A 26001-nucleotide genomic window follows, 5' to 3' on the forward strand; every position below is an offset into this window, starting at 1 on the left:
ACAGATGCATCAAAAATACAACAAAATATACTGTTTCCATCTTCATCTTGATGAGGTTTGTGCACATCTGAGCAGCCGCCCCATGCTCCTCGCTTCAGCATCGAAGGCATCTTTACAATTCTGCTGAAATGAGTAGACATGTTTTTAGAGTTTTAACGTGCAGAGGAGTCACATGAGGAACCATACATACTAAAAAATCTATGAAGACCATTTTCATATTCTCTAGATTTAAAGGTAGACAAGGCTCATACTGCTTACAGTTAAAAGTCTCCTCAACGACTCCTAAGGAATAAATTACAGACAAAATGACCATCTGTTAACCAGTTAGTCATGCTGTGTTATCTTAAATTTGTGAAGAAAACTTTGTATCTGATGCCACCACAGAAAACAGCAAACACATTGATTTATTGATTGACTGGGGACCGCTTTTAATAACAGCAATACCATCAAACATCCGTTTACAAACTCTCACACAACTGATGCAGTGTAATCCAAGTCTCATTCATTGTGTTATATTCTCAGCACCTCCATATGCACATCATGAACAATGGTTTGACTCTTTTTGTTGTTTTGTCTTTATAGTCATTTGCACCTGTATCTGCATTTGAACTTTTATGTGTGGTAATTATTTGTTTCTTTGAAGGTTTTTTTTGTGTCTATGGTTGTTTTGCATCTCTTTTTGTAGTTGTTTTGCATCTCTTTATGGTCATTTTACATCTCTTTGTCATCATTCTGTGTCTTTTCTTGGCTGTTTTGTCGCTCTTTGTCATTGTTGTGAGTCTCATTGTCTTTTGCAGCTTTCCGCATCTCTCTATTGTCATTTTGCGTTATTTTGTATCTTTTTCGTGTCTTTGTAGTCATTTTAAGTATCTTCTTGGTCAGCACATGTTAATACTTTTTAGGTGAAGGTCAGGCCCTTTCATTTTGATCACACACGTTTCCACTAAAACGTTACTATTTAAGACTGATCTGAAAGTGAAATGTATCTATGCTCTCTTCAAAGCCAGACTCCAATACTAATGTTTTTTCTTGCGCTGAAAATGCATGGCTTTGGGAGGTACTCTGCATTTAAGTGATGTCAGGGTAAGCAATTTAAAAAACACTGCATCATTTCAAATAAGTGCCAACTGTGTACAATCCACTGAAAACTCTAATAGGAATACAATAATCAAGGACTTTTACAGAAACAATTGTGACAAAATAATTTAAATAATAAAAAAACATTTCATATTTATAGGAAGCTAGGTGTTTCTGTCTTTTTCCAACAGTTGAAATGATGAAATCCTTTTTTTATCTTGGATTGTGAATATTAATTTCATGCTTGGTTTGGCCAAAAAAGTTATACATTTGCTAACAACATATTTGGACAACATATGCCCAAACAATAATCTTCCAGAAGCGGCCGTTTCCTTAGACAGAGACTGCAGCTTTAGCAGCTGCTGGTTGTCCTGCATGTGTTTTGTGTATTAGAGTACCACTGTAACCGATAAAACCACTGATCAGCTTACCTCTGTTTTACAATTATCAAGAGATCTCTCAGGGACCGCTTCAAGGTTTGGCAGAGCTAATTAGATTTAATAATGGCTTAACAGCAGAGACAGAGTGCTTTAGTGAATTAGGGTAATAAAAATGCCTTTTGGATGCCTGGGCACAAAGACAATGAAAATGGCCATCATGAGGGGACAATGTAAGGACACAATACAATATGTCTCTATCCCACATAAGACATCTGCAAGTGACGGAGCTCGGTGCTGCGTGAGAGATGAGAACAGAACAGAAAAAGGAGCCCATTTGAGCATCGATCACTTTTATGCCCCTGGTCTGTTTGCATATTTTAGACCTATAAACAACATGAATGATGTGCCGTGTAATGCACCATAATCGAGATTTATTCAATCTCGGGTGGAAGGGGGACGGGGGAGGAGATGTTCACAATCCCAGAATCACGAGGGGCTGTTGTGGCTGTGTGTGAGTACTTGTGTGTGGGTGGGTGTGTGCGCGCGCTGTGATTTATTTGATTTAATTAGATCGCCGATGTAAAACAGCTCGTGGGGAAAAAAAAGGTAAAGACGAGTGCCGAGGGAGGCATAAATAACACCAGGCTCTTTCTCCTTCCTCTCTGCCTTTTCTTTCCTCCTCTGTCTCTCGTTTTCTTTCAACTCTGATTTTTCCTCTGCCCATATACAATCTCTAATTTTTCTTCATCTCCCAACTTGCCTTTTTCCTTCACCTCTTTTATTCCTTGCTTTTTCCTGTCTCCATTTTGCTCTATATCTCACCATCCGCTCTCTACCCCTTCCCTTTCTCCCCCTCCCTCTCCCTCTGCTCCACTCCCAGCTGAATAATGATAGGGGGTAAACACCTCATTAGGCTAAAAGGCCCACAGGAACAATCAGAGACATGGTGCTCTGTTGAACCTGTTACTCTGGATGCTCTAAGAGACATTTTGAACACAGCAGGACAAGGAGGGATCCAACACAGGAGGTAAGGAGGGGGCTTTCAATTGGAAAGGTCATTTCAGATCAGATATGACCACAAACAACAAGATCTACCTGCACGGTGTCATCTGTGCATCTTCTGTTGATGCTTAAACACTTGTCTTTAAGGGATGGTAAAACACACATACACACACAGCCATGAATAGCAGATTTACGGTGAGTGATCAGCAGAGAAGAGGAGCATAAATCTACGCTCTCCAGTAGTAACAGCCAGTAAAAGTGGTTTATCTGACACGCTGATCCGCCCGCATCACCTTGTCACAGCCAGCCATCACTGCCTCTCTGGTGCCAGATGCACAAGGTCAGTGATAGTCAAATAGTGAAGGATGGCCAAAAAGACATAAATGTTAAGCTAAACGCTGATTTCAGTGCAAGAGTTAAATTGGAGATTTGACACCACCCTCATGTTTGTGTGGTACTTAAACATGAAGCAGCCAGCAGCCATGGATGGATTACTGAACGGGCACAAAAGGCTCAGACACAGGGGCCCAAAGTGTCCGGGGGGGAGCGATACAGGGGCCTGGCCTTCATCTACAAAAGGTCACTCAAATTAACAAGTACAAACCAGGACAAGGCTCAAAATGACTAAAAAAACACATAAAATAAAACCAGAAGAAGAGACAAAATGACCAAACAAAACTACCACAAAGAGACCAACCTGCTCTAATCCAAACTTGTCAAATTCTTCCAATTTGTCAGTGGATTTACACGTCAAAATATGATGGGCTAGTTTTGGATGTTCATTTTGGAATGCATTTCAATTTACATACATTGGGTCTTATATTTTAATTTTAACAGGAAATGTACAGTTTCTCCTCATTACATGCATACAGTCTTTTTAAAAATAAACTTACAACGTACGCAAGACACTACATTTTTAGGTTTACGTTTGTCAGTTTGGGCAACAAAAGTCTGAGGTTAGGTTTAGGAAAACACCATGGTTTGACATTTGTTACACGTGTAGCATGCTGCACATACTAGCACACTACATTGTTATGAAAATAACTCCACTGACTTTTGGTTTCACTGCAGAAATGAACACTTGGCTCTTGAGTGGAAGTTTGGTTTTGTTAACCCATCCACGTCTATTACAAACTGTCTTGTGCTTGCCGGCAGTATCACAAACTGTCACCACCCCATGCGCATCATACTGCTGCAAAGGGTGCCTTTGTGCATCAGTGTCTGATGCCAACATCCACTACTAAAGTGGCAGTATTTTAGGAGCAGAGTGAAAACCAGCTGAAGAGACACAAATCCACAAAAGATGCATAACAACTAGAGAGACAACAACAAAAAAGATGTGAATCCACCACAAAGTCTGTGTGTCTAGCTCCTCAGTAGGAGAAGTAGTGGGGTCCTCAGCATATCTGTGTCCAGGGGCCCACTGTCTTATAATCCGTCCATGCCAGCAGAAAGTTGTCTTAATTTAGCATAAAGACTGGAAACAGGGAAAAAGCTAGCCTGGCTCTGTCTGAAAGGAACAGAATCAACCAGCCAGCACCTCAAAAGCTCGCTAATTAACACATTTATGTAATGTTTCTTTAATCTGCACAAAAACTTAACTGTAAAAATGCCAAGTTGTGGTTTTACATATGTGCCGGACTGTTTCTTGGCAGGCAACAGTCATCACTGTGAGGTTGCCAGGAAATCAGCAGAGACTCACCCCATTAGGCTGCTGGCTGAAGCTTCATATCTAACAACCATATAAGATAAGAAATGGGTCGCATTATACAGAACATTACTATATACAACATACAATTATGGAACTTCTTTATATCCTCTCTTTTAAGTATCTGTAAGAAAGCAAATAAGTGTTCCAAAAGGTCGAACTGATCTTTAAGGCATAGTTTCCTCCATCACTACTCTACAAAACTTTTCTCTCGCTTCTCTTCTGGACTCTTCAGCCTCTCTCCTCTTATAGGTGCATCAGAGCACTGCACACTGAATATTTCATGCTGTGGTCACACATCAAATCTCTCCTCTGCATGCTCTGTTAAAACCAAGTCTAAAGCACCAAATAATGCCACTGACTATTGCACCTACAACTCATGTTTGTATTTATAAGCAGAATGAACTTTTACATGCAGTTGGATGTGTGTTTGTATGCTGTGCAGCATGTGAGTGCAAAACTACCCAGCAAACATTCAGACCTTGAATGACCCGTGTTTAAATGTTCAATCAAGATGTCATGTAATGGCCAAAAAACTGTTCCAAAATGCAGCGCAACGCAATCTGGCTGTGAGCTGGATGTTTTTCCTGAATGTTTAAGTAACATTGATATACCATATTAAAGGTCCAGCATGTAAGAGTTAGGGGCATCTACTGACAGAAATGAAATATAATATTCAAAACTATGTTTTCCTTTGTTCTTATTTGTGTTTTAACATTTTTTGGTCGGCCACTGCATTTCTCCTGCACACATGGCACACTGAAGAAGTATCGGTTGTCCAACCTCACAACTAGATGCAACTAAATCCTACAGGCTAGACCTTTAACCCCACCTGGGACACAAACCCCAGACTCTTAAGACAGAAGTCCTGTGCCTTACCCTTTTATCTAACACACCTGACCCATCCATTTAACAATAAGTAAATTTCTGTTTAAAAAAAAAAGCCTTGAAGGCTACTTCTCCCATGTGCAATCAAAGATAGCTGGATGAAAACAATAATGTCTTTTATAAACACCAGAAGCTTAAAACAACAAGAGAAAAATGTAATTCACATGTAGATTAAACATAAATGGCATAAACATGTTTTATATATTTAAAAAATAGATGCTGAGTATTACAACTCTTTGGACTACACAGTGGATGTCACAGTGGCCGTTTGATCACAACCAATTCAAAACCAAACAAATCAATTAAAAAAAAATTGGCATGCATTTGCCTTTTTCATGCCAAAATGATTCATATGTTGCAGTCCAACCAGGACCATTCTTGGCCAGGGATATGATGTAACTGTCCGACCAGTGTTTGCCGGGTAAAGGTGAGACTAATGTGATTAATGAGCAAACCAGATCGGTGTACAACAAAACTGCACCGTAAGTTATGAGTCTTCTATGTGACTTTCACACCTGTTTCTCTGGTCGTCAGCACAAATATACATAATGAATGGCTTCATGATTTATGCATGCTAAGCAATAATGTATAGCTATGGAGCTTTTTCAAATTCTAATAGCATTTTTTAATTGTCTAATGCACTGGTTCATTGTCATTAAATAAAACATGATTTCTGACAATCCTGGCCTGCAGAAGTTAAGATGCAGATTGTGTGAGTTCAAATTAGGCTTAAGGAACATGATCCCATGTTACCACTTAACCAGCTTTCCTGTCATAAGCTAATACGAGCCGCACAATTAAATCTATAAAGTAAATTGTCCCATCATTTTTAATCTTTGTCTAATTTATGTCAGATTGGATCTTTTGATTGTTGCTTTAAGAAAACAAAGCGCCCAATGGACCAGATGTCTTCTCAAAGAGTAACATGCTTTCAAAAGACCTCAGGCGACATTCATACTAATAGCTTTTTAATTGTTATTGATTAACAAAGTGGTTTATACATAGGGAACCAATCTACAAAACAGCTGAATCAGTGTGTCAAGCTTGTCATTACTGCAAGTGAGGAATGAGGGAAGCATCAGCTGTAGATGGAGGCTCCATTGTAGGTATTTTACTTTGTAACACAGAATAAAGTGCAGTCATTTTCCTCCAGACTTCTGCCTGAAGGATGGAAACAAAAAAAAAAGAGAAAATAAGTTAATCAGTCGGCATTTTGCTTCGATACATTTTAAGTTTAAAAAGTCACAAGTTATTAGCTGCTCTAATTTGTAAATTAACTGTGAAATTAACTGTGAGGGCAATTTCTAACACTTGAAATACTGAAGACTATTACCAAAACAACAGCTCTAGGGATCCACTGCGTGTTGTTATTCGATAGCAAATTTGGGCTTAGACACACAAACACACACACGCACGGCAAAACAAACAGAGATTGGACAGACTGCTTAAGTGAGCTTTCAGAAAGTGGCAGGGAGTAGAAATATCGCCAACAGAAAGACACTCAAACGAGCTATAAAGTGCTTCAGTGATTATTGTCATTATCACAACTCATCTAAAAACAGCTTGTTTAGAAAACCTCCTGAAGCTCCTTTTTTAAATTTCAATACATTTAACTACTGCAGTGTCTAGATCTGACCACACCTTTGTTCATTTCATTCATAAGCTTAATAATGTTACAATTCAATAATTGAAAATAAGCTCACTCATTATCTATTATACATTCAACAGAAATGGATAGAACAATACATATTCATGAAACATCAGCGTTCCCCAGATTATGAATTACAATTTGATGACCTTAAAGTTGACCTTTTACCCCACTCACCTTTCACCTCTGAACATTGACCCACAAAGTGCTCTAAGAAGTGCTCGTGGTGATGAAGGTGTTGGGTGCAACAGTGTTAATGGTCTTGCGGGCTGTTAAAAGGCCAGGGGCTACATGTGGGGAACAGCACGGACCCAGAGGGTTGTTAAGCGTCACATTGAAGGTGCCCTTCAGTACTGTGTTCATGATGCCTGGACTCAACTGCAGAGACACAAACAGAACAAAGACGATGGAGCTAAAATGAGAGCGATACAGTATGTTTATGTGAAATGTCAATGTTAAAAATGAAGTCAGAAAAATATAAACAAAGTGTGTTGTGTTTTTTTACATATGACATTACATGCAAGTACTGTTTTTTATACCCTTGCACAGAATTAGATATTTATTATTATATTTATTATTTATATTTAGTATGAAACAGGCCAATGAAAGTAGGTATGAATAGAGAAATATTCATTCTCAATTAAAAAGCACAAACTTTGCTGTCTAAAAAGGCATACTCTATGGCGTGGATTACCAACCCAAATACGGGTTGCCACAGCTTTGAGGGGTTGCAAGCCTTCTTTATTTTAAGGGATGTAAAAAAACAACTTCATAAAAGAATATACAGTAGGCCTATAAGGCAGAATTTCTTCATTCCTGTGAAGAAAACTATATTATTTTGTATATATTTGTCATTTAATTATTATTAAGAAAGTTCACAATTCAAACAGCTAAAGAACTAATAGGAAAATACCCAAGCACCAGGTAGAACAAAAACACTGATTTTCTTTTTAAAAAGAAGCCTATTATGTAAAAATGATGGTTAAATTTAAAAAGAAAAAACACAGTACAGACAGAGAATTGTTAAAAAAAAATGTCTAAATATATCATGAAAACTCATCTCTCCTGCAATATTTACAGGAAATAATCTGCTCAATATTCAAAACATTCGTTACACAAACTTAGTTATTGTGTTTACTATTTATGTTAACTGTACAGTTTATTAGTTGTTCATTACTGTTATTTTTATGCATTGGATATAATATGAAATATCCATAACTTAGTCAGGGGATGTCAGTATCTCAATGATAGAAAAGGGGTCCCTAAAACAAAAAGGTTGGAAACCACTGTGGCAATAAAAGCTTAGAAATATTTTTAAAAAACTGAATACATGAATACATTTAAAATATGTGGAGGCCAGTATGATGTGCAGAGGGCAGAGTGATGGGTCGTTGTCCTTTGACTTTAAAACAGGAGTAATCAACAGTTCACAGCATTTTCCACCAATCATCCTGTTTTTTACTGCATTCAACCGTCTAATAAAACTTCACATAAACTGTATCCCTCGCCAGAGTATGAACCTGTTTACTAAAGCCAGCAGTCTCGTGTGAAACAACTTTATAGTGTCTTCCAAGAAATGGACAAGCCACAAAAACAAAGAACTTTTTGAAGAATGAAGCCTAGCAGTAGTTCGGGCAGGTATGGTCGTCATTTTTATCGTCATATGTCCATTTATGTGCATCCATGACAGATCTCTCACAATGCGTGGGCCATAACGCTCTCAAACTAAACAGTCTCTTCCTGTTTTAACATTTAGTCGTACGTGAATTTCGAAGGGTTCATGTTTATGTAATGTTAAGTATGTCAAGCTGCTACTGGTTACTCAGATTTATTCACATGACCAAAGACACTTAAATTTCTTTTCTCTTGGTACTGTTGGACATTTGTGGTGTGAACTGAAAATGTGGGTGGATTGTTATTCTAAGTAAAAATGACTATTGATTACAACCCTAACTTTAAACATAACTCACACCAAAACACATTTCCTTCTGTTATGCTTCAGTAAAGAGTGGTTATTAAGGTTGAATTCACCAAATGTAACATGTCACAAACACACAGCAACACACACAAATCACTAGTCTGTTTGTCCCAGGTCTTACCGAGGGGAGCAAGTAAAAAAACAACAACAACAAAAACGTATCAAAAACAGAAAAGATCCTACAAGCTCTTCAAACTGCCTGAGGAATATGCCTCTACTATGTTACAAAAGCTCTGTCTGTCTCCCTCTCTCTCTCTTTCTTTCTCCCCCCACCTCCCCCCTAACCTCCCAGCACACATAACACACATCAGTATGCCGGAGCTGCCGCAGTAGGATTTAGGTGCATTGGCTGGGCTGCTCAGATCTCAGTATTGATCCTAATGGGAAAAGGGTTGCGGGTTCAACTCCAGGTCACCCTCAGGGTTGCCCAGGAGGTCGGGGAGATGGGGTAGAGCCCTTGGAAGTGACGACATCACCGGCATAGCAATAATGAGGGAGATTATGGGATGTTTCACTAGGTCATAGAGGGGAGAGGGAAAAGGGGATCTGTGCAGGGAGTTGGTGATGATGTTAGTGTGTAGACGTGTACAGGTGTGCATACAAGCACAAAGGAGGAAAAGTCTTTCCCACGACACACATACAGTACGTGTCACAATAGCACAAGCCTCTGACTATGCACATGCTGGAAAAACAAAGGACACAAATTCTCTGTTGGAGCATGCAGAAATTTGCACACACAAGGAGATGCATTTATTTTCACTAAAAAGAAACAGAGCATCCTCACACCTCAGCCAATTAATAGATTACCATTGTTTTATTGGCTGGTGGTTGAAGGAAATCTAGCAGCCAATTATATATTTTACCAGCATTTGGCTGGTGGTTAGTGCTTATTTCCAACCTTGGTGTAATGCTGCATCCACACGCAACCAGGCAGACGGTAGACACCAAACCGGTTATCATTTAGTAAACGAGAGCAGGATCCTAGAATTTGGTGAGGCCGTCAAAGAACACTGGCAACAGTAACAGTAGACAGCATTGCCATCCAAAGTAAAAAATACTGAAATTTTTCATGGCGGGCCGCCATAGTCTAATTTGTCCTGCCATAGTCTCAGTGGAGATGGACTGTTAATTTAGAGCAGTATTAAAACGCTGTTGGGTTATTTATAGTGCAGTAGCAGCAGAGAACCAGCATCGCAACATATTGTCATGTGTGTTTCCTTCAGTCATCCTGCCGTGTGTTTTTCCTGTGCCCTCCAGAAGGTGTTGTACTTTTGACGTCAACCATCTGCCTGATTCCATGTGAATGTGAAAGTTGTGGCTTGATAAAGGCAAATAAGACTGCTTGATAAGGAAGAGATTGTGTTTATGGTTTACAGAACACTGCGCCTAACAACTCTACCTACCCAAAAGGTCATAAGGTTGCTTTCCAGGGACATGTTAACATCAGTGATTTGCAGTATTTGATTAGAACAATCACTCGGGAGAGAATGATCAAAAAAGCTATTAGACACAGATGTTTGATGGTTTGTTTTCATCAGCGGGTAAGCCAGCCAAAACAGGTAGAATAGATTATTATGTACACAATGCACTTCTGTGATGTTTGTCATTTAGGGCTGACCTAGTCACTCCCCAAACATCAAGCTCAGCACAGCAGGAGATGGGGATTGACGATAATTATTTTCTTCCTACAAATGAGTACTGGGGTGGAGGAGGGGCTTCTGAAATGTTGTATGAAAAGTAGCCAATGACAGCATGGCTTTTCGTTGAGCAGTGTGGCAGCAGAGTAATGATGGATTAAATACTATGTGGCCAAAAAGGGTGCATTGAATATATGCTACTGGTCACTAACTTTAAATGCACCAAATGAGGCGGTGTGCAGGAAGGAATATGGCAGGGTAGTTAGTTCAGTTGATCCAGATGTAGATGCCTGTGTGATGTGGTTCATCATTATTGCTATTCACACTCATTCTTATCCTAACCCAAAATTTCACCGCTTTGTCAGAGCAACGGTCATACCCTGAGATAAATAGAGTTTAACTTTTGGAATGAAGCAGTGCACACTGCATGTCATGTGACGAGGAACAACCAATGGTGGCAAATACCTCTCCTTTCTTTCGTAAATTCCAGGAGAAGAAGTTGATCATTCTAATGCAGAGATAATGTGAGCTTTACATCTGTCCCACATACTATATTTGCAGCCCCATACAAACTTAAGTAACCTGGAAGAACATCATCTCTGCACTCAGGATTTCTGGTCAGAGGGCTAAGATGCAGTGCTGTTGATGGTTGCTTAGCAACCTCAGTTGCACAGAGCGGACACAAAAGCAGCACATAGCACCCGACCTCGCATTTTCCAGGCGATTTAAGACGTGGCATGTGTATGGGCCCTTACAATTAACTTAAAACACTTTGTATTTTAGAGTTACTTCCTTAAGTTTAGACAACAAAACTATGGTTAGGTTCAGAAAAACCCCCATCATGGCTTGGTTTAAAATAAGTACGATTGTTATTAATGTCAAGTAACATACGTCACTACCGTTGCATGCTACACACACAACGCACTGCATTCCTGTTAGAATAACTCGACTTCTGGTTTCACATGGGAAATTAACAGCAGGCTCCAGGATGAAAGTCCAGACTTTGTTTGACCAATCCACCACCTCTCCCTCCCACGCCATACAGACTCTCTCACTCTTGTGTATGGTAGTCATTCGGGGCATTACAAACTGCCATAACTGCTGCTGCCTGGTGCCTATCATACAGCTGCCAACGGTGCCTCTGTACATCATTATCTGGTGCGGAGATCACTGTCAAAGTGGGTCTATTTGATGAGTTGCAAGTGAGAACAGGCTGGTTATTCCAGTGAGCGACGTTCTGTGTTTACTTTCAGTCTGACTCAGAAACAAGTTTGAAATGATTCATGTTAAAAATCATTTGTAAAGTTGGAGAAGGCTCGGGGAGCCTAGTCCGATGTGCACAAGTCCTTGTTTCCCTGATTCTCTACAACAGAGGTGGTGAGTGCAAAAATAGCATGACCCATAGAGTAACAAAGGCCACACTTCTGGGAAATAGGCCAGATTGGCAAATTCCAGAGATTTCCTTTAACTTTGGCATGAAATTTCAACTGAGATCAACCATACACCCATAATTATTTATTTACTTATTTTTCCTGCTGGACACACACACACACACACACACGCACATTGTATAATGTAATAAGTTTGAGTTTCCGACTCTCCAAACACACAGTAAACACACAGAAAGTTTGTGCAGAGTGGGTGTGATGGATGGAAATGCAGCAATGGGGAAATACTTTTGCATTTAAAAATTAGAATGATTACCTCACCACCTTCATCAGACAAAATTGCTCACAACATGATGAAAATGCTGACAAAATGATGAGATTTTATCAGGTGGCGTTGCTTCCCATTTAGAAGCTTTAAAGAACAGCTATAAAAACTCTCACACAGAAAAAGCACATGTACATAAACACCCTGAGGATGGTTTGATGAAATAGCAGTTGTGTTAAGGACACCTTCTGTTCCGACTCATAATGAAAATCACATTAACTTGAGCTTCTTCTTTTTAGCTCTGTATGTGCTCTGCGCTTTGCAGATTTACATATCTGCAAAGATCACAGCATTTAATTAATATTTGTTTCTGCTTGACGTCTGCTCCCGTGTCTTTTTATATTCCTGTGTTCTACCCTGTCTCGGTTAAATTAAGCCCAACCAATGAGAGCAGTGTTGTGTGCGATAAAGGTAATCGAGCCTACATTTCTGAAGCAGGTGACTCACATGGTGCATTTAATGGAAACACTAAATGAGTCCTCAGTGTGACCTAATGCTGCTCAAGTAGATAGCGTTGTTACATTACAAGAACATGTATGGATGGAAGTATATACGAAGCGATATGAACGACAGCTACTATTCCATTACTTGGCCGTCTGCTTCAGATTGCAGCCCCTCAAAACACATATTCAGCTGTTGAATTTAACTACCCTCTCCAGCTGCTCGATTGGCTGCTGTCTGTCTCTCTGCTCCTCTTTCTCAACACTTCTCCACCACATTTCATCGCCGTCTCACCTCTGTCCCTGTCTCTCCTTTCTCTCTCATCCCTCCCTGCCTCATTGCCTTCATCGCTCTCATCCCGCTCTCTCTGCCTGCTTGTCTTCAACACTCTATAACCTCTCTTCCTCTCTGCACCACTTCACACCATCTTTAACTCTGTATGGCCTGTGGTGTCATATAGATTCAGTCACACAGCTAATTACTGAGACATGAGCTTAGACATGTATTCCACTGAAAAAAAAGAGAACTGAACCTCCTAAAGCTAAATTGAGTCATGCCGTGACACACAAAGTAAGGCATCAGCCTCTGTAAAGCCTTCAGTCACAAAATCTTTCTTTGTATGAAGGTCTTTGTACATGTATGAACTCAAAATCTGAATCTGAACACTAGTCACAGAAAGCTATAGTGTTCGTAGTGCTTCTGTTGGCAGGTGTCAGCTTGAGACGTTAAATGCCCTACAGAAAGCTCTGAGCAGAGTTTTGTTCCTAAGAGTACATGGACAGTACTCCCTACTCCTTGTCCAGGGAATGGCTGTTAAGGGAACTTCCCTTTACAAAATTCCTCCATTTTAAACACCCTGAAACTTCACCAGTGCAGACATCCCTTCCTCAGTGATATACTCTGCAAGTGTAAACACATCAGATACCTGTTACTATTACTGTGGAAATTTTACACTACTGAAATACAGTGTTAAATTTGTATTCAAATAAAAATGTATACCTTTACATAACTTATTCTATTAACTTGTGTTGAAATGGGATTTAATTTTTTTTTTTTTACAAAATCTACAGTTTCATTGACAACTATCTTATCACCCCAAGTTTTACTATGAATTAGGACAGAGCTATACAAAACTATCAGATTTTTCTTAGCCTATTCACACACCAATATGAATTACCAAAAAAACTATGTAGGCAAAAGTAATCATTTCATTTGTAGAACTTTTACTGTAAACTAACTGTGTTTAGCAATGGAAAAACAAACATTTTTACTGGAATTTGGTTGTGTTAAACAACGCTGCTGCTTTCAGCTGCTTTTAATTCTTCTTTTTTTCAACACCTCCAGTGAAGTGCAATGACTGATCGCTAATCTTGCTTGTCAACTTCTGGCAAACTGATAAACTGTTGTCTACTTCTTCCCTATACAGTTCACTTTGAACTGAGCATTTTCTTTGCTCCCTTCAGGCTAGAATCTTACTTAACATGGCTGAACACCTTGTAATGTCGAATTTGCAGGGAACCACTAGGTGATAGCCACACCGTTCAGGACATCTCAGACACTACTACTCAATTTTGACCACATTCTCTTTAAACTTGTGGAACTTGTTTTTCGATAGCCCCCAAACTTTATGAAAGTGCAAGACATAGTTATGTGATTATCCCTTAGACGCCACATTGGTATAGACATTTGTGCTGCCATTTGTAGTTCCCAATTTCATTGGTGGGTTTGCAAGATGAGTTTCTCCATCCAACCATAATTTACAGAATACACACTTATCCCGTTGATAAGCTGAGGCCTCTTCAGACTCACACTGGGGAAACTGGGCAGGTAGCCAGTCTATCAAAGAGCTGACATATTGAAGCAGACAACCATTCACACCTACAAGCAATTTCCAGTTCGCAAAACTTGCATGTCTTTGCACTATGGGAGGAAACACTCAGCACTCAGATGAAGCCCTTTTAAGGACGGGAGGAGCATGCAGCTCCACACAGAGAGCCCCCGGTCGGCTAATAGAGTTAAACCCAGAAGCCAGGGCCTTAGTTATTCATCTGCAATTCAGTTCTGCAGCAGGCAGCATTGTTATTAGCTCAATTCCAAAAACTAACCCATTTTTACTTTGAGGCAATTATCTCCCAGCATTAACTCTCCTCTCTTGACTAAAGTGGCTGCAGACAAACACTTAACAAGCCAAAATGGAGAATATTGATTTTACTTTTAATTTAATGCCTAAGTTGAATAATTATTTTACCTTCACATACCATGGGAGAGGAGAGGACAGGAGAGGAGAAGAGCAGAGAGAAGCTTTGTAGGAGATACTTCAACAGTTTTACTAGCTACTGTCATTGGAAAAATTCCCACAGCTACAGTTTCCCCTTATAGCAGAGAAAAATGGAGCAGAGAGACAGTGAGAGGCAGAGAGGGACATGTAGAGCAGATAAAGAGAGGAAAAGCACAGCATATGGTGATGAAATAACAACTACAAGCATACATCTACGTAGGAAGATAGAGGTTTTAAAAATGTATATGGAAAAAAATACGCACTGCATTCTGCCTACATTACTGAGGTTTAGTACTTACAAAGTGATACACACTGCCACACTCACACAATGGGACAGGCTGTTTAATGGCAAGATATTCAAAACGCACAAAGACTTGGAAATATGTTTGCTATCATTATCATACACATGTAGGATCCTTATCTCTTGTCGGTCAGAAAGAAGCACAATTTGAACTGAGCACATATCTCTCATGTTCCTGTATCAAAACAGAAATGGCAGACTATCATAAACATTGTACAGATGAAATGAAAACATACAAACTACAGATGATGGAGGAGATAATGGAGAGATGTAGGCACAAGGATGTAAGCTCTGCAGAAGAGAGAGCGGCAGACGAGTGAACTTCATAAGAGCGAGGTGAATTTCAGGTGAGCTGAAACCTGATGAAACCTCATGTTCGAACAATCAAATCCAGCATGAACACAAATTCTCACATGTTCCTGAACTAAGACGGAAATCAATCAAAACACGTTGCCTTGCTAATTTCTGATGCAATTTGCAGGAGGAAAAATGGATGAGAGAGACACAGACTGTTGATTCTGGAAAGAGAACTAGAATTAGATAAACTTCATACATGGAGGTGAACTTCCACTGAGCTTATTTTTCTGTAAGACAGTGAACCGCAGAGGAGAAGAGACGTAAAGCTAAGGACATAAATCCACACAGAGACAGCAGACAGATTGGGAGATAGGGAGACAGAGAAGAGAGGAAAGAGCCGTGTGATAACATTACACCCATGGACATGAACATGACGATGAACTCTGTAGCGAGGTTTAAATCAAACTCAGTGGTTTTGTCTTTGATGTTCACCACTCAAAGTCAGCAGGGACTGGAAGCAACATTAGCTCTTTCAATCATTTCACACACGCACACAGACACACTTGGAGCTGTAACCCAAAGCTGTAATTCCTATTAAAACACACTCAAATAGAGCAGGGAGAGATTAAATTCTGGTTAAGTTTCATTACAGCTGTATTATGCTTCAAACATAAAGAGCATTTGTCTCTGTCAGCAGTCTGAGGTGGTTGCATTAAACAACACAAGACTTAATAAAAATGCACTCACTTTTCCCAGTTTAATTCAACCAGGCAGGTCAATTAAGAACAAATTCTCCCACAAAGTGAAAAGCTGCCTTGAGCAGGAAACGGCATCATTCAGCCTTGTGCTGCATCAGTGGAGATAGGTTGAAACCACAGAAACTTATTGAAGTTTGGATTTTTCTTACAAAGCAATCAATTTCTTCCGCTCAGCTCAAGGTCAGACAGAGAAATTTGATAGATTCTCTGAGGATCAGAACACGAGATAATGTCAGGCATATATTTGTGGCCTCTCATGCAATACACCAGGCATGCAAACGGGTCTGTGCAGGCACACTCACGTCTCATCCTACTCCAACGCTTATTCGTATGGAGACACATTAAAATTCAAGGACACACACATCCATACCTACACTGATGCCCGAGCGTGTCAGCTACTCAAGGAGTAAAATAGACTGGGAATGTGCTGGGAAGGCAACAGTAATAATACTTCATGAGAGTAACACTTTAACAGCATGTTTACCTGATAAGCACCTGGTCCTGGGTTGGTGTCCACGGAGACTTTGAATCGATCTGCTCTGGAGGAGATCACAGCCATTTGAGGGAAGGATTTCACACTAGGGTTGTACTGGCCAGGGCCTGATGAACACATGCACACATAATCCACACCTAAATACATCATTTCACATGTAGCTGCTTTAACATAAGCAGAAAAGTGCTTCAGACATTCATATACTTTATAGCTGCCCATATTTCGACCTTCAGTGCATGCAAGAAAACCAGAGGCTATTCATGACATTACTGCATATTAGATTTATGTCTTTTACAGAATTTCTACCACAGTTATTTATTTAAGTTTTTAAAGCTTGGGTAGGCAGTTTTCTTTTGGCATTGTTGGGCAAAAACATATATGTATTTCAAGTGGTTTCAGAGAAAACTTGACTTCTGTACCTCTTCTTGGCTCTGTGTTCAGGCTTTAGAAAATCTAGGCCATAACAAGAGAGGGTGTTCCTATTGGCTGTTCTACAAATGCAGAGCCACGTCCACGTCCCTTCATTGAAAGTCTGATTCAATGGCAAAGAATCCTGCAGAGAAAGTTTCTATACCGGCACTGGCAACAACTACTTCCTTAGCAAACCAATCCAAAAAACAAAGACAGACTTCTCAAAAAGAGAAAGAGTCTTACAATATATGAAATAAAACACTTGTCAATAGTGGCAAAGTGTTTCACAGATGGAGAGAAAATGTTGCTAATAGTTTAGCCTTCTGCTAGCCGGTGCCAAAGGCTCAAGGCTGGGACTAAAGTTCATGTTAATGTTATCTAGAGTCTCTAATCACAGTGTGTCCTCCGCCTCACTCCCCACTACCACAGACCACCTCACCGGGAGGTAATTTTTTGAGATAGGTAAAATAAATTCTGTTAAGGCTGAGATCTCCAACTTTCTGCTCTCAGCAGTGCTAACAGGTCTAAAGCAAAGTAACTGTGGCAGACAACATAAAAGTGTCGGTATCTGAACCAGCAGCGGCATTAAGACAGATGAATTATTCTGGTCAAGGTTAAAAGATTACCCTGTTTTGCTCCTTTTCATAGATATTAGACAGCAAAAGTTACAGCAGTATGGGTGCCTTGTACAGTATAAATCTGGATTGAGTTTCCAAGCTGTGCTAGCTTTTTCTCATGGGATGCATTTTAATGTAACTCGAACTGTCTGAACTATGATCAAAGCTCAGTCTACCAGAATACTGAACCACCCTGCTGTCCACCACAAGACATGGTATACTGTACAGACGGTACTGTATAGATCAACCAAAAACTCTGCAGGGATTAGATATTCTTTTTGTGCTTTTCAAAAAAAAGTGTCCATGTTATGAATATATTATGAGACAAACACAGAAGCAGGTGTACAGAGATCCATGTGCACACATTCACACACATGCTGATATGATAACGAACAAGCAAAGAGGCACTGACAGAAAAACACTGCACAATCATGAACTCACGGTGTTGCAAGTAAAAACAAACCTCTTAAAAAGCCATTTTCATCCGAAAAAGAAACATTCACACTGAATTCTAAAACATGAAAACTAAAAAATAAAGAAGCTAAGCCTCGGGGGTTTGTCCGTTACACAACATTGTTTCCATAAACCTCTTTTTTATTTAAAACCTCAAAAGCCAACTTTTCATGAATTATAGAAACAACTTTTACAATCGATTTTGAAATGGTTTAATGGACCCCAGGGCTGGGCACTATAATCAGCGCATTAAGAGTTATGATGAGAGAAATGAGAAAAACAATCCATCACTAGTCCAACACACTTTTATGTTAAGACAGAAGCTTGTCTGACCCAACAGCCAACTGCAACTCATGACTACATGAACATAAAGTGACTTTTAAATGTACTAATAAGCGCATACCAACAAAACAACAACATGCATTCATAAAAACACCTTGAGCTATTGCTAATGTCACTGACCATTATATGAAAAACTGTGATTCTGCTGGGAGTGTTTGTGTGTGAGTGTGTGTGCATGTTTCAAAACTGTTGAATAGTTGAATGCTTTAACATAATGAGAAATGTGATCACAGGGGACCCAGCATGATGAGGAATATAATGTTCCATAATGTTCCATATACTGTATGCCTATTCATAAATGCTAATTCAATAATGGGCAGAATGATTGTATATGTGTATGTGTTGCTATGCACACATCAATGTGTGTATTTTAATGTGAGTCTGTACGTGCCTGTGAGTATCCATATACTTGTGTCTTCATGTCTGCTCCAATATGTGTGTGTGTGTGTGTGTGTGTGTGTGGGTGGATAAGTGTGTATGTGGCTGTATGTATGAAGAAGAATCACTATTGCAAACAGTCCAAATCTATTTATATGCAAATTAGATTTTGGTTAAACGGTTTGGGGTGCCTCATGGGTTGAGTCCCTTGGTGAAATGGGGCTAGTCATAAATTATCCAAGTAAGTCATGAATCCATCAATTTTGAAACAACATTTTTCAATGGGAGTGTAATTGAAGTAAATATTAGGTTAGAAGCCCGCAGAGATGAAGCTAATTGGACTGCATGATGATGAAAGGGTGGAGCTGTACAGTTTCAAGTAGATACATAGATAGATCTGTTTCTCTATACTGATGCTGCTTATTCTGTTTGTGTGTGCATGTGATACCTGGTACAGTAGGGTCACATTGCAGGAAGAAATTATTCCGTGGCGCAGCAGAGAGGAAGCAGCTCTGTCGTCTCTTTGCTTCCTCATTTCGGGGTTCTAAGTAAGAGCGGCCATTAGCCTTCTCAAATGTCTGACTCACATTGTAACTGTTGGGTGGAGGGGAATCCTGCAAAGAGGACAGGAGAGGAGAGGAGAAAGAGAATGTTTTAGTTTGCAATGGAAATCAGTCACTACTTGCTAGTCCACTGCATAGTGAGTTTACCATTTTGTAGTTTTATGCGAATGTATATTGAGAATTCTTATTATTATTATTACTATTATTATCATTATCATACCCTATATTGTGGTATTGTGAAAAGTTGTGCATAATCGATGGTCACCAGCTAAGCACTACATACCATCGTGCACTGTGCTGAAGTTACGGACATGCAGACGAACAAGAGGAGAGAGAGAGCAGCACGACTGCAACCTGTCGTTCAAATGTTTGATAATGGGTGGCATTCCCACAGAGCTCTAGAAGACACCTTATAGAGTATTATGAAGACACATTTTCAGTGAGAGCACAGTTTGTTTCTCCCATAGACTGTATACAAAGACGGATGACACACCCCGACTCACCCCCGCTATGCTTAAGTGAGGTTATGTGATGTTACTGAGAACTGGAGTCTGCACAGTAGTGATATTCGCGGTGGGGGGAGTTCTCGCCAAAACACCCGTCCAACCTGTCATGAGCAGCTCCATTGAATGCAAGCGCATGGACTGGCTGTCACAGCTGTCATTCATGCCGGAAAATCCCCCTTTTATATAATTTGATAACTCATTAAAACCGAACTTGTCAGAAAAACAAACATTTGAACAAACATCGACTGATTAAAACAACCTTCATTGACAGAAATAGTCTTTGGGAAAAATATATTTGGCGTGCACTTTGAGTTTTTAGTTTGGCCTGTGTCCCATTCACTAACATGAAGGGGCAGCCTTTATGACCTATACTGCAGACAGACACCAGGGGGCGATCGAGATTGAAAAGCTACACTTTGGGGGAGCTGTCATGTTATCCATCTTTATATACAGTCTTTGGTTTTTCCTTGTGAAATCAAACATGTGTTTTGTAGTGCTGCTGTTGTTCCAATTAGGAAAGTGCCACGAAAAGCTGCTGTTTTTTACCGAGACAGCTCTGTGTTTCCAGTGGGGATTAAGCCCCCAAAACAGAGTTTTAAGCGAAAAAGAGATCTTTTCCACACCACACCCAAGGGGTCCTTGTGATGTAAAGTAATCACACCTTAACCACAACATTGTTGAACAGTAAAGTTTCAGTCTATCCACTGCATAATGATGTGCAAATGTAACTTATCCGTGGTTTGCAGACACATAAAATGCCAACATTTCTCATGCCGTTTGGGTTGGGAATAAAGGTCTGCACAAAATTGTGTACCAACCCTAGCAGTAGGTGTTTAGATATTTCACTGGATAAATGTAAACTTTAAACCTGCTGGTGGCGCTAGATAAATAGTGAGGATCAATTTTCTGCACAGCATTCAGATCTGCACCAAATTTCATAGCAATCCGTTCAATAATTGTCGAGACTTTCAGTAAAAAACAGAAACGCGAAAAAAAATAGATGACAGGGAAGGATACGAAAGGTTGAGTCACAGTGTAACCTGACACTGGAAAATGTCTGACAATGTAACACACAATTTCACACACAAACATCCCTTATTAGATTACACAAGTGACAGGTCCACAGTGTAAAAGACACACACTCATTATGAATAACAAATGACCCATTCACCCATCTGTTATCAGAACACACTTTCAGACTTGCTATAATATCACTCATGTACAGACATTCATGCATGAATATCACAGCACAGACACAAGGACATACAGTTCATGTCACATCATCTACATGCAAATGCGGACAAACACACACGCTGATATCGCCTCCATGGTGCAAATGAGTGGTTGTCTCCCAGCTGACATTATGCTTCTTCTCCACAGAGGGAGGAGTAATGATACAGTGTACCACAGGTAATTTCAGATAAATAGCCTCCATAACAAGGCCATTACATTCTTAGTCATAAATGAATTGCTAATAATTAAGAGCTAATTCACTGAGGTGCTCTTTCTGATGGGAGCATGTAATGGATCCCAGTTGGAGAAATTGGGATGTGAAAAGGGAACTGGATGAATTATGTCACCTGGTTAGAAACTTGCTTCAACACTGCTGCAGAGGAATCTCAGTTACTGGGGATTTGTCTTGTCGGTAGGTCTTTGAATAATTGATAGCGAAGGCTGAATATAGCTGCATGATCCATTTATCCTAAACATAGCAGAGCTGTCATTTACCTCAAACTGTCATTTCTCGACCGCTGTTTTCTCCGTTTCCTCCTAGGTAGCTGTCCATCTTTGATCATTGCTAACCCAGGCCATTTAGCTTTTCATTATAGGCACAGTGTGAGGAAAAAGGAGGCAAGCACAACATGTGCGTGACAATGCAACCTCACACACACAATTTGCAAGCACACACAGACACAAACAGATTCTGTGTGATGTTGCAACTGTGGAATTGCTGGAAAATAAGATGAATTGAATTATGGTGGGGAAATTTTGTGTTGTTACTGTTACTGTTCCTCATGATTTGATTTGAGACACACACACACACACACACACACACACACAATCACAGAGGCACCTGTAGGCACATCTGTCACAAATCTATCTAACAGTGCAAAGCAATCATCCTCCAACCTCTGCAACATAATGTGCACATGCACACCTGTCGAGGGACCCTACCGTCCGTAATTATCCCTGAACATGGGGCAAACCACTGTTCCCAGTAGCAGTCATCACGTATTGACAGCACTCAGGTTGACTTTAATTACATACCTCAGACATTTAGACAGCTCAATGCTTATCTTCCCTCATACACACAGAAACACACACACACACAAATACACTTTTTCCTAACAATTCTGTCACATTGCCCTTGACTGTCAAAGTGTATAGTATACTGTAGATACCAGATATACATTTGTGGCAGGCAGGCAGTGACGCAGAATAACTGAAATTGAATATTGATGTAATGCCAGCACTGAGACAGACTGTCAGACCTAATGGTATTTTTTATTATAAGTGAAGCAAGATAAATAAAAAAAAAATAAGTTTCTCATTTTGATGTTTGTAAAACACTATATACGAACTTACAGCTCTTTTTCCAGCCAATCGAGACTATATATAAATACCAATCAATACCAATCATGATATTGCGATACATACTAAATAAACCAACAGGTAAATACTAAATTAAATAAAGGTTGTACAGTGGGAGGCAATGCAGCAGAAGTCCATCTATGAACTATATACAATGTGTCCTGAATTTGCTTCATTAAATAAGATACCGTCAAAAAGCACACCGGGCATTGACAGAGTTGAGGTCAGCCAAAAATCCTTATCGGCATGAAACACTCTTATAAGTCCTAGATATGAATATACACACTACACACATTCTCACTCCCACCTTGTCAAATAGAGCAGCAGCTTCTTCAGTGGCTATATGCTTCAAACTATGGCGCTCTGGGTACCCCTCTAATGTAAGTTTTGGATGCTCAGGGATGGCGTACCAGTTTGCACTTGTTACATGCATAGTGTTTTTTTAGAAAAACTACCGCGGTCGCAGGAAATGTCAATTTCGTCACCAAAACGACTTTAGGTTTAGAACAACAAAACTACTTGGTAAGGTTTATTAAAAAAGATCAGGGTTCAGGTTTGAAGTACATTTGTTACATATCTTAAGTAAGTTAATGGCCATGTTACATGACATATGTTAGTCGAAATCAAGTATTGTGACAAAAAATCAGTTTCTCCTGGGTGACAGTTCTGTGTTTTGTTTTTTTTTTACCTATGCACACATCTTTCTCTTGCCCTCCTCAGACTTTATTGCTCTTTATACTACATCATTGTCACAGATGAATTTGCACTGGAGTTAGCTGAAAGCCTGATACGTCTCATCCAAATGCTAAAAGGTGTCTTGTGCGTCCTAATCAGGTGCCAATGGCCACTGGCCAAGCTGCCAAATTTGGTGCCCTGGATTTAAGAATGGGCTGATACACAAGACCTCAGTCAAAGAATATCCTGTTGGATGAAATGTCATCTATCCAAGCAAAACCAACAGAAAAAAACTGATAAAATAAACCAAATTATGTATTTTAAGTTTAAGATTCCCCTGTCTGATGGTCAAAATGACAATGTGGGTCTCCTCTCCTAAACAGAAACATAAGTGGATGAACAGACAGTTTAAAAACAGATTCTCTGGTTCAGTCTTCGGAGGTTCTTAAGCTGAGAAAACTGATAACACCTGTCTTGTGTCAGATCATTGTTGCTAGCTGAAAAGTGAACAGTGCAGCTGCACAGTCCCCAATGTCATTATAATGTGGTTCCCTGAGCAGAACACAACAGCAGGAGACAGCCAAGTTTATTCTTCAAGAGTTTATTCATGATAAGTGTAGATGACTCATAACTGATACCTTGGCCAAGCACAATGATTTTGCATCAGGGATCTTGCCAATTGCTTCACTGTTTGTTTTAAAAATGTTTTATCCTTGCTTATCTTGGAGAGCAGATTCTGCTTTTCCCCTGAATTATTTGAGATCATTTATGTATTTTTTTATTGTTCAGAGGTGTTAAGTATTTTCAGATGCTTATGTCTCTTAGACAAAATCCATTTGGAAATCCAAAGGAAAGCCAAATGTAACAAATCTTCTGGGGATAAAATATCAGTGTCCTTCAACTATTAAAAATGTTTTTTAAACAGATTCTTGTATTATTTATATTTCATCAAATATCTGCAATTTTTAATATTCAAAATACACACCAAAACAAGATTCTTTTTAAAACAAAATAATGAGGATTTAAGACTATTTATGTGCATAAGCCTCTGTTCTCAGCTTCGCATACAATCAAGTAAAAACAAAAAAAAGACATACTGATAACACACGATACTGAAATGTCCTTTACATCTGATACAAAATGCTAAGCATGTTCTCATTTAAGTGGCCTGCCTTATAAGAACAAAACAAAATGCAAACACAAAGTCAGATCTCCTTTGTTATCTTCTTACAGAATCTCATCTACACCGAGTTCTCTCGTACTAATGGCCACGCAAGTTCACCTGAAAACTGTAATACTAACGATTTGGCTTAGTATGTACAGTGATAGCTTTGACTAATGGCAGAGCATAACATGGGATGTATGTGTATGTGTATGTGTCTGTATGCGTGTGTGTGTGTGCGCGCGCGCGTGCACATTTGTGCTACAGCCACATTCCATTCTTCATCCTCTCATTACTCTTAAAGCCTTTCATTCTTCCTCGCAGAGCGGAAAGCTATTTTCAGACTCCTTTCAGACTGAATTTCCATATTTCAGATCATTGTACAACAGATGATATACAGACTGGTAAAAAAACTTAGGGAAAAGCTTGAATTAATCAGTGGAGAAACATAACAAACACCTGCCCACAGGTGCACGGCATGGTGCAATAAATCAATTAATATCCACTAATGTTTTGTGGATGTGCATTTATAAAAACACTGAGCAGGCCCACGTGATTGTGATTTTGTATCAAGATGGCAAAAGAAAAAGATGCATATGCCTTTGAAAGATTGTTCATTGTTGGGGAACGGATGGCAGAAGCTTCACTCAAAAAGACTGCTTAACTGGCTGGTGTTTCAGTAGAAACAGTCAGTACGTTTACATGTAAAGTTTAGGCCATCCAAAATAACATCAATACCCTACAGCCCTTACCGACGGGGATTTGAAGCAGTTATATCAAAAAACCCCTCAGCTGAGAAACTGTCATTTTACTCCGCTGAACAGAAGAGTTTCTGGTTTACCACTGCCTTAATTCAGCTGTTGTGGAAGGTAAAGAGGAGCAAATATTCAAATATAGTGTGTATAATGTTTATATAGTGTTTTTTTTAGGTGGCTAAAGTATGTTCTGCTGCAGCCCAGTTTACAGCAGGACATTGCTTAGTTTCAGTGCCAGTGTTATGGGACTGTACTGGAGCGGGGTGGCTGGGGTGTGACTTTTTAATTGAAATAACTATGAAATTCTATCGTTTATATATATATATATATATATATATATATATATATTTTTTTTTTTTTCTAACCAATACCTTGTTATCGATACTGTGCTTATACTGTAGGATTAATTATTGGTATTTATATTTAAACCATGCATTTTTTTTAAATAGTCATCGGTAATATGGATCTGATGACCGAGTAGGTAAGGGAAAATAATATAGCAGATTGAACAAAACAGAACTTATGATATTAAGGTATCCAAAATCTGAGATAATGTCTAAGCTCATATCCCAAAATTAATATAAAATTAAACATATTGCCAACCCCTTTATTCTTATATACATTAATGGTTACTTCGGCTCTGCCTCTTAACGCAAGTGTAACCTGGGGTTGATTTCTTCATCTTGACGGTAAAACTTATTGGCAGACAAGGGGTGCAGCATTTTTAAAAGTGTGCCCATATACTGCACAGGTTCCAAAACTTTTGGTCAGTGGTTGGTGTTTCATGCTGCTAAATTTACTGTATTTGCTGCTATCTTTCAGTTTTCTTCTGTTCTTGTCTTTTATATTTATAATTTCAGCTTTTTTAGGGTGTCCTGTAATTGTTGTTTCCTCCAACCATTAGCCATAATCTGAAATCAAAGCCACTAATCAAATGCCAAAATATAC

General features: G+C 39.3%; 1 protein-coding gene across 2 annotated transcripts in view; it reads right to left on the bottom strand.

Moving 5' to 3' along the window:
• Window positions 1–482: 482 nt before the first annotated feature.
• Window positions 483–26001, bottom strand: part of stpg2 (sperm-tail PG-rich repeat containing 2) — a 74124-nt gene continuing 48605 nt past the window's right edge. For both annotated transcript variants that reach the window (XM_088076699.1, XM_042488988.2), the window contains 4 exons: window positions 19249–19414; window positions 16591–16706; window positions 6881–7081; window positions 483–6216 (listed from right to left, as the gene is read on the bottom strand). In XM_088076699.1, coding sequence (XP_087932825.1) covers window positions 6914–7081; window positions 16591–16706; window positions 19249–19414 — 450 coding nt within the window. In that variant the 3' untranslated portion in view covers window positions 483–6216; window positions 6881–6913. The remainder of the gene's footprint in view (window positions 6217–6880; window positions 7082–16590; window positions 16707–19248; window positions 19415–26001) is intronic.

This window comes from Plectropomus leopardus, chromosome 4, assembly GCF_026936395.1.
Source record: "Plectropomus leopardus strain MGB_pleo_1.0 chromosome 4, ASM2693639v1, whole genome shotgun sequence".
In the NCBI taxonomy this organism is placed as follows: Eukaryota; Metazoa; Chordata; class Actinopteri; order Perciformes; family Serranidae; genus Plectropomus; species Plectropomus leopardus.